We start from the raw sequence: 12,457 nt of genomic DNA, 5'->3' as shown, positions 1-12,457 counted from the left end.
AAAAGGGAGGAGTGTGGCTATTGTGATCGGAGCGTATCAAGTTTTAGACCGGCGGTTCTTTCATACTGAGGAGAGGCAACTTCAGAATCTCTTACAGACAGTCGATATGGAGGAAGGAGATGAATGTGGTCACCAAACTAGATCGATGTAAGAAAGAGATCTCATGTGATGAATGTGCGATGGACAGAGGAAGAAGAGAGAGAGGTGTCTTATAAAGGAGTGTGGAGTGATCGATCGAAGTGGAAGGAGTCCAGATAAGGATCTGATGTATCATATGTGTGTGAGAGATCATTGTTTTCTTCGATTTCGACCTGCATCAGGTCGACACAAATGAATTGTACCGATTCTGTTCTAGTGTCTCCATCTTCACCATCAGACTTGACCATTGCAGCAACGAAATCGATCGCCAATGGCGAAATCTAGGTTACATGTAGTGAGAGAAATAGGAGGATACGATCTGTGTGGGATCTGATGAATCATATGTGTGTAAGAGATCATTATTCTCTTTGATTTCGACTTGCATCAGGTTAACACAAATGAATTGTACCGATTATGTTCTAGCGTCTCCATCTTCACCATCAGACTGGACCATTGCAGGAACGAGATCGATCACCAATGGCGGAATCTAGGTTACACCTTAGAAAAAGTGAGAGAGAAGGGGATACGATCTGTGTGGGAACTGGAAAGGTAATTATTATAATTTTTCTGGGAATAACTTTTTATTCCAATATTACCCTTCATATTTTCATAAAAAGTCCTAAAATGCTATCGGAATTAATAATAATTACAATCATGTCATTACTAATCCAAACCTTTCATTTTTTTGATCTAACGCTCCACCTTTAGTTCTCGGGAAACTATGAGTTGTCATATATATATATATATATATATATATATATATATATATATATATATATATATATATATATATATATATATATATCAAATGTGAACAAAATATTATCTCTATTATCTCTTGAGTCATTTTCTCTTTCTATTTTACCAAATAGAGTTTCATTTTGTTACCGAATACCAATCACAACACTTTTTACATTACGAAAACATAAATGTAATTATTAACAAACACCACCTACATATTATTTTTCCTATATAAAAGAATTAAATATATTTCAAAAACAAAACACACTAATCTAACATGCCATCAACGTTGAAAAAGGGTAATAACAAAGTAAAAAAAAAAAAAAAAACAAATAGAGAAATATCATGAACCGGAACAGTATAAAAAAAAAGTTTCGGATTTCAAAGCCCATTAATTAAACCGCCCGGAAAGCATTCCCGTCGCGCTTGTTTACACCGGAGCTAGCATGAAACGCCGACTGCCTCGAGGGTTCCGCCAACAACTTCAACGTCAGCGGCGACGGCTCCATGTGGTGGTGGTGGTCGGCGGTCTCTTTTAGGGTTAGCTGCGACGACATTCCGACGAGTTCATCTAAATTCAAGGGTTCCTTTTGCAAAATCGGAATCGGTTTCACCACACGATGATGAGATTCATTCGCTCCTCCGCCTTTACTATTTCCTTCTTCAACCAGAGTCATGGTCGACGGCCATACCGGAAACGGAACCGGAATATAGGCCGGATAAAACGCAGGTATTATCGGCGGAAGCTCACTCACAGACACAGTCGCAGTCGCCGTCGCCGACGATGCTTCTTCTTTCATCTCGTGTTTCATTTCCATGGACTGATCGGAATCAGGTTTCAACGAGAGTTTCAACGAGCACTTGGAGTTGTCCGCGTGATCTGTAGCTGTAGCTGCTGCCGGAGGGAGCATGAAATGATCTTCCGGTGGTTCTGCCGCCGCCTGTGAAATCAAATGAAACAGTCGTGATTGTTATGCTGATTGAATTTGGATTTGAAATCATAAATTTGAAATTGAGAAGGAAGAAGGAAGACGAACAGTATCTGGAGCCATGTCGAAGAGGCTAGAACGTCTTTTTCTTCGTGTAGCACTGCATTGTCGTATGAAATACTTTTGAGCATGACTAGCAACTTGTGTAGGAGTTCTGGATAACACATAATTACGAGCTATGCCACGCCAATCTCCTTTGCCTAATTTTTGCAGACCAAGTAGAAACAACCGATGTTCTTCTTCTGTCCATGGAGTACCTGCAATTATACATGCAAACTACTTTCATAAAATGATATATTTAAAAGAATCAAGAAAGAAAAGGAATCGTGAATTTTGTAGTAGTTGATTTAATCGTGAATTCTGTCCATGGAGTACCTGCAATTATACATGCAAACTATGTGTTGTTAAGTCTCCCATTTTTTAATCCTACATGGCACTCACTTTATGTCCACATGGCACTGACATGGCATACACATGTCTATACTTTAATTTCATTGAAACTTCAAATTAATTTTATCTATATTATGAATTTCACTGCCTTCTTCCATTTTTCATCTTCAAAAGTCCACGTGGACGCCATGTCAGCACAACATGAACATAATCTGAACATTTGCCAACAGGACGCCACTCAGGATTGACATTAGATGTTGAGTGACTTGTACAACACTTGGTTAATAACTGGTTGCCATTATATGACATTAACCCTAATACAAAATCCACCATTACTGAGAAAAGTCAAAATGTCAACTCTAAGTTAGGGGTTTGAAGAAATATCTTCACATTGTTTTAAACTGAGGTTGGATAAAACAAGTGCACAAAATTTCAAAGAACATGATCCCAAATTCCATATAAGGAAACAAATGCAAGTTACTTAGCCAAATCCATTTACATGTTAGTCTTATCCCTTCATATCTTCAACTGTTTCTTATTTAAAGATTTGTGTATGTATGTATTAAGTCATTATTTTGGGGTTAAAGCATTAAGGTCATATACAGCATATGTCATTAGGATATGCTATAAATTCAGGCAAATATGCTTAGTTTTATCACTGTAGGGTTACAGATAGTTATTTCTGTATGAGGAGCTATAGTTTTTTACAAACAAAAACAAAAAGGGAAGCAAATGAGGACACAAACATGGTCAAAACAAAACCAAATGTGATAAAAGCAAAGGCATCCACTCAAAAGCCCCACACTACATTTATCTAATCTATATCTACAAGCCTAAGATAATATAGAATATAGATAAGACATATAAAGACATGATAAATCAACGATCAGGATCCTAAAATCCTAATTATCATCATTTGTAACAATTAAATAGTATACTGTAGTTAAAGGAATTATCATCATCCAATATCCTCCAATCACGCTTCGATAACAATGAAGGGCGAAATTGGAAATTGGAAATTAATTAAGCGAAAAATCAAAAATCGAAAAACAGGAGTAAAACCTAAAAACTGACCTTTTTTGCGATCGGCGCGGCGTTTAGCGGAAGGATCGTCGGAGAGGTAACCCTCGACGGGGTCAGAGGTAGCGGGGGAGCTAGGATTGGGCGAGACGGCGGCCGGAGACGACGAGTGATAAAGAGCGGAGAGATTCCCCATGCTAGCACTCTTTTTCATGATTGAGCCATCAGTGAGTCTAACGCCGAACAACTTAACACCACCGCCTCGCGACGGACATGTGCGTGAGTTGTGGCCGTTGTTGCTACAATGAGAGCATCGCCGAGTCATGGTAGACTCGGCTCGGCCTATTCACGGCCAACGATAACCGGAGGGATTTACCAGTGTAGAGATTTTGAGATTAACATCCACAATTGTTCCACTGTGTGTGTTTGAATTTCGATTGCATGCGTGTGTGTGTGTGTGTGTCGAACAGGATGAAATGGAGGATGAAAGAATAAAAAAGGAATATGAATTATCAATGGAGGATGGGGCTTGGATTTGGTTTTAATTACGGAACGCGAACGGGTCGGTCGGTCGTCGTATCATATCATTATTAATCAGATAACGTCGTGCTTTACTTTGCTCACATTCTACCAATCAAAGTACTAATAAAAGTATCTTTTTATTTGTAATTCAATATTTAAATATATTTTTTTCAAGTTAAAAAGAAACTATGATATCGATCTCGTCATCTTGTGTGTATATCTTAATGGTATGTATATTTGTTTGTTGAATTCATTAAATTTGTATTGAATAAAAAAGATTGTACGAATATAGGTTTTACTTCAAAATATGTGATAAATGATATTTATGATAATATACTTACTTTTTGATATGATTTCAATCGGATATCATGGATAAATGTGAGTTAAATTTCAACACGATATCAAATTAGTTGTTAGATTAAATTATGAACAAACAATGTGATCTTTTATCTTTTTATTTTTCTATAAATAAAACCTTTTTATATATATTATTTAAGACAGAATTTTATCTTAGATTATATTAATTTGAATTTTTTATATTAATTTTACATATTCCAAGTCGAGAAGATTCTTGATTAATTACTATAAATTTTAAGAGATTTTTTTTAATTATTTGTGCATTGAAGTGTGAAATTTACCGAATATTAGTATTAATTGTTTTTAACATCTTTATCAGGCACATTATCAGCCATTGCACACACCTACGTACATAAAAGAATTTAGTTCTCTGACCTAGTGATAATAGTCATTGAAACCGTTGGTCGGTGATCAGGCGGGGTGTGTGTTTATAGATGGGATGATCAAATCAATCTCTAGGGTTTGATAATGAGGTTGTGAAGCAAGTGTGCATGTTAGAGGAATGGGAATGGGTTGCGACTGATCAACGGAAGAAATAGGGTTAACCAAGGAAATGAGTTTTTAAACGATTTTGGTTAAAAGAATGTATCATGAACAGGAGTTCAAATCATTCCAATCTCCAAAAGGTATCGCAATTAATTTACGTTATAAAATTTTCATTGCATGTTGGTGTGACAGAATTAATGGAGATTGGAAAAAAGCACGGGGTAGTGGTTGATGTGTTTGTTGCACCACGGTTATCAAATGTGGGAAAAAGATTTAGGTTTATTTGTTTCATGGGAATCAATGATATGGACAAACTTGTGAAACTCCTTTTGCGATATATATGGATTGAAACATTCAGGTTATTTGCATCTTATCCTAAAATTGAACGAACTGTAAGGGTGTAAAATGGTGTTGATCATACTAACCTAGTTAAAAATAATAATGTTAATTTGAATCATATGTGAGTGTTGTAGGAGGACAAGGTCATAACACAAAACAAAACAGGAGAATGGAAAGGATGATGTGATGCTCCTTAAATCGACGGGTCACGTAATTGATGTTAGGAGTGAAGCTTGTATCTTGTATGGTGAGGTGAAAATTTTCCATACTATCCTAAACTTGAGGACAAGTTATGGAGTCCATACAATGTCATTAAGATCAAGAATTACACTAACAAACAATTTGCACATAATTTCTATGATCTACCAAAACTCATAAGCATGAACAATCCATATCAACAATTTCAAGAATTACATAAAAACACATAAAACTTGAAATTTTGATAACAACCTTGAAATTGGTTTTCCATAATCATTACCACATCAAAAACAAGTTTTATAAGTCCAAAACAGTTTAAGGTAATGATTCTAGACCAATTCCAGCCTTAAAAGTCGAAAATATGTTGTCAGGGGCTTCTACTCGTCGAGTGTATGAACTTACTCGACGAGTAGGATGAATTTCTTCATGGACTTGGCGAGTCCAGTGCCCAGGAAGCCAGAATTTTCGATTTTAAGCTATTTCAGCATGTATAACTTGAAAACAAGCCTAGGCTCTGATACCACTGTTGGGTTTTGAGCATTCTAACACTGCTATGGTGTACATGCAACCCTAAATACCTTGGATCTATGTTTTCTCTATTATACATGCAAATATCAATTTTTCAAGGTATTGTTATAACTAGCATAATATTAAGTACATGTAATATAAAATCTAGTAGAATTACATACCTCTTTGTTGTAGCTTGATTCCATGGAGCTTAAGAGCCTAGTGCCCCAAGTGTGACACCTCAAATGGTTCACACAACATCAAAACAACTTGGAATAACCATGAGAAGAGATACTTCACTCTAGAAGTTGGCTTGCCCTCTTGTGTATGCACTAGTGCCAATTTCACCAACCAATGGGGTCTTTATATAGTGTGCATATTAGGGTTACACCATGTAACCCATGACTTTACCCATTCCTTATGCTCCATGGGTTTTAACCTCCATGGAGTATCCATGGGTCACCACATGGGTTAAACCCAACATAAGGAATCATGGATCATAAGCCCACATATATAAGAATGAATGATTTACACAATCAATCCCCATATATTTAATTAGTCTCTTTTGATCACTAAATTAATTCCAAATTAATTCTTGATCAATACTAATTAAATAATATGATTTCATATTAATATATTAGAACTTATAATATATTAATATGTCACAAATATCCTCTTCTCACAAAAGGTCTATCCAAATGTCCCGATGCCATGCAACCCAAATGGACCATGTTGGGTCGGGTCAAGTATGTACCAATTATAGTTATGGACTTAGACACTAATCCAACACAAAGGACTCGATGAGTTCAAGGATGAACAGGGAGAGTTCAAGGCAATGTTCTGATTGATATGAAGATGAACTCGACGAGTCCAAGGGAGGACTCGACGAGTTCAAATGGAAAGTCTCGATTCTGTCATAAGGAGAAACTCGGCGAGTTGGAGGGCAACTCGACGAGTCAGATCGCGAAATGGAGATCTATGAGTTTTGTAACTCGTGGTAGACCAACTCGGCGAGTTGAGTCAACCAGAAGTTGACTTTGACCATGATGTTGACCTTAGACTTGACCCTTGACCTGAGTTGACCCTTGAAAAGGGTTAAGAGTATGAATGGTAATTAAGGAAGTTTGTCATGTGACAACCCGAAATTTCAATCTCGTGCAAACCATTCAATCCATTCAAAGTTAGGCTTGTTCCTACTAACTTTTAGCGCTATGTAGAGTCTATTTGAGCATTCTGAGTTTAGTACATCAAGGGAATAAGTGAACGAAAGTGCCAATTGAAGTTGTAACCCATCAACCAAGCCATAAATCCTCAAAAGAGGAGTTTACGACCAAGGGTCATGGGTTTACGGCCGTAAACACATGTAGGCCGTAAACTCCAGCTATATATACGACCCTTAGTCATTTTTCAGCCACTTTTCACTTTCCCAAGCCTAGAACTCGAAATTCTCTCCCAAGGATCTTGAGGTTTTGCTCCAAATCCTCAAAAATGTAAGTGAATCCTTCCATACATGAGTTAATACATCTCTTCTTCTTGATTCACTCTTGATTTCATCCATGAAATCTCTTCTTTTGGGTAGATCTTCAAGTGTTCTTCATTTCACCAAGAACACACACTAGTGTTTTTGGGCTCTAACCACTCCCTCAAGCTTCTACTACGTAAGTACACTACCCTTAGCTTGTTATGTATTAGAATCCCTTGTTAAACATCAAGAAATCATGTCCAGGAGGGTGTTTACGGCCAAGGCAATCTCCTTTGGCCGTAAACCCAAGTAATGGGTACATATGGACCCTAACTTCTTCCCAAGGCTTGGTCTTTAGTCTAGAACACTTCCAGGAAACTTGTAGGACCTTAAACAAACAAAATAAATCAAGATGACATGAGTTTACGGCCGTAAACCCATTGGGCCGTAAACCCATGGTCCGTAAACTCATGGGCCTTACCATTTGGGCCGTAAACTCCAATGTGAGGCCCTACAACTCTTAGATGCAACCCTATGCACTTCTAACACTTGAATCAAGGTGTTTTCCATGTCCTAGGGTGTCTTTACTTGCTTAATTAGTGAGTATATAACTAATTACATGCATATATGTGTCCTTATATGTTGAATAGGATCCGTGTGTGTGCTCAAGTCTTCACTTGACACTTAGCATCCTATACCATCCGTTCATCCAAACCACTCACTACAGGTGAGTTCATACCCCTTAATCAACCTTTTAAATGATTTTAAATGCTTTTATAGGGGGGGGGGGGGGAATACAAGTTGAAACATTCTAGTTATTATATTAATCACATGTGATTAATAACTAGAACAAACTGAAAGATTTTCTATTGCTTTCAATTGATTATCAAACTTATGGATTTCAAACACTTCAAAACACTTTATTAAACTCTTTTAAATGCTAAATCCTTTATCAAGCTCTTTTAAACTTACATTATTGTCAACTCATACCTATACAGATATATTTATATAAGTAAAGTTTGAAGGACTTAGGACTGATAACTCACCTTATTTCCTGTTCCTTGTTTGGTTGTGGACTTAGGGTATCCTGTTATTTGTCTGAATGTCGTTGAAACTTTAGTTATATATCGTATATATGTGTGTAGATATAAATGCTTTCACTTCAGTTCAGTACCTTTGGGTAGCAAAGGCATACAAACAACATTACTAGTTAACTATAATAGGTATAGTTAAGTGATTACTACTCACTGTTACTATTACAACGACACATACAAGAGTCAGTACATTTATGAGTCCTTACAAAAGTACTATAATGAGAAACATTACATACTACACATTATACAATAAAACATACTATACCCTAGTACAGAGAAAACATTACTACACTATGACATACTATACAAACATTTGGATACGATAATTAGAATGTGACATACTACTTCTCGATACGACACTGCATTGTGGTATCACCTTGTAACCAGAGTCTCCTGGAGGGAGAGCGGGCATTATGTGTATAGATCTATACGGGACAGACACTCCCACACCCCGACTGCTAGCTACAGTCCCAGCCGATACGGCCAAGGGGTGACAGAATGTTACCTCACTACATATGACACCGTAGGGTCATCATTTATTCAGTCGTCGATCAGCATGGTTACATACGAGTTCACATTTAAACCTTTAATTGAACGACTAAGGATTAAAGGCAAACAGACTCCCTGAGGTGTATTGTACATTTACTACTACCTGGAGTCTGCATTTTTATCACTTTATAGCCAGCAGTGTCACTGCTGAGGTCAAACATTACATTCCCCTATTACATATATTTTCAAATCATCTCACATTAACGATGACTTAAACTATATTTTATAAATGATAGTTTTACTGGGGGAATTTTTACATCACGAAAGAACATACATACAAACAATCGGGTCTTGGTAGAAGACTACATTTCAGTAGAAAATATAGGATTTTCTAGAGAGCCCAATCACTCGCAAACATTTACAAACAGTTACAAACAACTACGAACATTTATACTACGTTGTTACAAGCATTTTATACAAGCAATGACACTAAATACTTTTGAACTCACCAGCGTTAATGCTGATAAACTCTTTCAAAATAACTTGTATTCTCAGGTCATCAGTAGACAGGTACCGATGAAGCTTTTGAGAAGATGGAGCACATACAAGACTCATCTTTTATTGTGATTATACATTTTTGGTGTCTTATATACTACAGAACACGCTTGTATTAAAATTATTCTATTAATGCAATGGAGTTTGTGACTTGTTTACTATTATGCTTTGTTGCGATACTGTACATGAAGTCCTCCACCCCAGAACGTTTCCGCCGTTCCGGTTTTGGGGTGTGACAGATTGGTATCAGAGCATTGTTTATAGTGAATCAAGTATATCAACCCATAAAAGATATACAAACTATAAACGTACCGGGATTAAAACAGTCTGACCAAGAGTCTATACTGTTAAATAATAAAATATTTAACCAAAGTATACCTACCTACATTCATACTAAATTCAGTGTCACTAAGACAGAACAAAAGTATTATGATTGATGAGCAACACAATTAGGCTTAGAGACATATAGTCAAATCTAGGGGGATATAGCCTGATCAACTATGTTTTCCAAGGAGTGACTAGCATGTGCCTAAGAATGGTTGTGGTGTTGCAACAAGTCTAAAAACTTACCAATACTACTAGAATGAGAACCATAGAACAGAACATAAACCTAAAATACTATAGGAGTATTTTGTTACTATAATTACTTAATTGAGAACTAAAAGGGTCTTTACTAGTAGGTCAATAATTTCTAAGTGGATACGCTACGGTTATGTAAGACTAAGGTGTTATAGACTTAGAATCTGTGATCTTTGCTTTACTTCCTGTTCCTTGTTTGGTTGTGGATTTAGAGTTAGGGTCACTTATTCGAAGGTCTATCCTACTTTGATTCCATATAACTGGTATGCACTATGCAATTATTGAAGTAACTAGTAGGGATCATCTTATAATTATCTTAGGTAGTACGCCTATTAGATTTAAGATTCTTATACCCCTTTTTCTCGCGTAGATAACATGGCTGGATTCCATATCCCCGGAGACCCATACTTTCCCAACAACGGCGATGGAGGATGGCTCGATGACGAACCAGAGGGGAATCAAGAAATCCCAATGGCCGATGTCTTCGCAGAGAACCTCCCAGAGGATTCCGACTCCGAGCCGGAAGTTAACGATCAACCCTTGGTAGCTCCAAACCCAAACCCTGACCAACGCCCAGCTTTTCAAGGCCCGACACCTCTGTGGGTGGAGAGTTTGGAGACATGGAGTCAGGAACTAGACCAACCCATCCCATACAATGGAGACCAAGGTTTCTATAACGTGAACGAAGGAAGCACGGCAAACAGAGTCCTGCCTATTCTAGTCCGCAGGGTTGCTCGAAACGAAATTCAGGGTAGAACCGCCCTTAACCGAATTACAGAGCTAGACGCCAACGCAAGGATGAGTAATGTCAACATCCGCCGCCTGGAAGATGCTAATGAGAGAGCTCAAGGAGACCGTGAGTCCCTACTTCAGGCACTAGCAGAGACTAGGGTGGAAGTCTTAGAGCATCGCGTACGCCAGCGAGTGTACGAGCGGCGCCTTCTCGACCTGGAACGCCAGCTGGCTGACTTAAGGGTTCGCCCAAGGGGTGCCCGTCGCCAGTAGGGGATAATCTGCTCATCCTTTCTCTTATTAAAGGACTAGCCTTTTCTTTTCAGTACCTTATGTAGCACTTATCTGTAACACATTCCTATCTTTCAAGTACTTTAACTAGATTTCTAAGCTGCCAACATTTTCCCTTATGGTTTGATGTAAGACCTACTGTTAGGTCATTTTTCCCGAACTCATTTACATCATTAATACCAGTAAATTTGGCAGTTATCCAATATGTTGAAAAGTCTTTATTCTTGTGTTTCCCTACTCTAATGTTGTGTCTCTATTTGATGGTTGGACTATAGCGATTTAGTCTATGAGTCACTCTCATTATACTTACAATTGATTCTTACTATTATCGTCATCCCTATCAACTTTCAGTAAAAGATGCCGCCTCGCCCGCGTCCGACCAGGGGCAGACCTGCAAATCCAACTCCACCACCACCACCCCCTCCGCAGTTTGATGCGGTGATGTTTCAAGCAGCTGTGACTGTAACCATGGCTCAAGTCAATTCTGGTGGTGCCAGTGGAGCTGGAACGGGCACCAACTCTAGCCATGGTGAAATCCAACCACGTACACGGGAGTGTACTTATAAAGACTTCAACAACTACAAACCAACGTACTTCAACGGAACCGGAGGGATCATTGCGCTGTCCCAATGGATCGAGAGAACAGAAGCAATCTTTGAGATGTGCTCTTGCCCAGAAGGAAGCAAGATAAAGTTCGCTGCTTGCACCTTCACCGAAAGGGCCCTGACATGGTGGAATGGCCATGTCAAATCACTCTCACTGGTAGCAGCTAACGCCCTGGGCTGGGATACACTGAAGGACCTGATGACAAGGGACTACTGCCCGAGGGGCGAAATTCAAAAGCTCGAAGAGGAACTGTGGAACCTTAAGATGAAGGGTTCCGACATAGTGGCTTATACAGCTAGGTTCTGCGACCTGGTGACTCTATGTTCTAACCTGGTCCCCACTGAAAGCAAGAAAGTCGAGAGATACATCTGGGGTTTGGTGCCCCCGTATCGAGGGAACGTTCTAGCATCGAAACTTACGACCTTTGATAGTGCCAAGGAATTGGCCCAAAGGCTTATCGATCACGAGGTTCCTTCTCCTACAACAACAACTACAATGGCTGCCTCAGCACCAACCAACGCGTCTGACAACAAGAGAAAACGTTGGGACCGAAAGAAGGGCAAATCAACTCAACCCTCTTCCAAGAAACAACAGACGGTGGTTGTCCATGCTGCCACAACCCCTGTTGCCCCTGTACCAGCCAAACCATATGCATGGAGCCTACCCAAGTGCACCAAGTGCAATTTCCATCATAACGGCCCCTGCCGGGAAATGCACTGCACCAACTGCGACCGGAAGGGCCATACTGTCTGGTTTTGTAGAGCACCACCCAAGCCCATCACCCAAGTCCCTAGTGCAGGAGTAAGCCAGGCCTGCTATGGGTGTGGCGAGACAGGGCACTTCAAAAGAAACTGTCCTAAAGCTGTGAGTGCGGGAGGAGCAGGAAGACTACTTGCTATTGGCCATAATGAAGTCGTGGCAGACCCCACAGTAGTCACGGGTACGTTCCTCCTCGATAACTC

General features: G+C 38.9%; 1 protein-coding gene across 1 annotated transcript; it reads right to left on the bottom strand.

Annotated features, from left to right (window-relative positions):
- Window positions 1–1,113: 1,113 nt before the first annotated feature.
- Window positions 1,114–3,871, bottom strand: LOC145108026 (transcription factor MYBS3-like). The gene is made up of 3 exons (XM_079045009.1): window positions 3,333–3,871; window positions 1,917–2,125; window positions 1,114–1,820 (listed from the first exon to the last, which is right to left on the bottom strand). The coding sequence occupies exons 1-3, from the start codon at window positions 3,601–3,603 to the stop codon at window positions 1,275–1,277; spliced, it is 1,026 nt and encodes a 341-aa protein (XP_078901135.1). The 5' UTR covers window positions 3,604–3,871; the 3' UTR covers window positions 1,114–1,274.
- Between the last annotated feature and the right edge of the window lie 8,586 nt (window positions 3,872–12,457).

This window comes from Lactuca virosa, chromosome 4, assembly GCF_052849685.1.
Source record: "Lactuca virosa cultivar CGN04683 chromosome 4, Lactuca_virosa_CGN04683_v6, whole genome shotgun sequence".
NCBI lineage: Eukaryota > Viridiplantae > Streptophyta > Magnoliopsida > Asterales > Asteraceae > Lactuca > Lactuca virosa.
This window is presented reverse-complemented; position numbering and strand designations above follow the sequence as displayed.

What these genes read in the sequence shown, in the direction of transcription:
- LOC145108026 (XM_079045009.1), bottom strand. Translation starts at nt 3,603, where the DNA reads ATGACTCGGCGATGCTCTCATTGTAGCAACAACGGCCACAACTCACGC. An exon ending in CCGCGCCGATCGCAAAAAAG is followed by an intron (nt 2,126 to 3,332) that starts GTCAGTTTTTAG and finishes GTATAATTGCAG; the next exon opens with GTACTCCATGGACAGAAGAA. An exon ending in TCGACATGGCTCCAGATACT is followed by an intron (nt 1,821 to 1,916) that starts GTTCGTCTTCCT and finishes TTGATTTCACAG; the next exon opens with GCGGCGGCAGAACCACCGGA.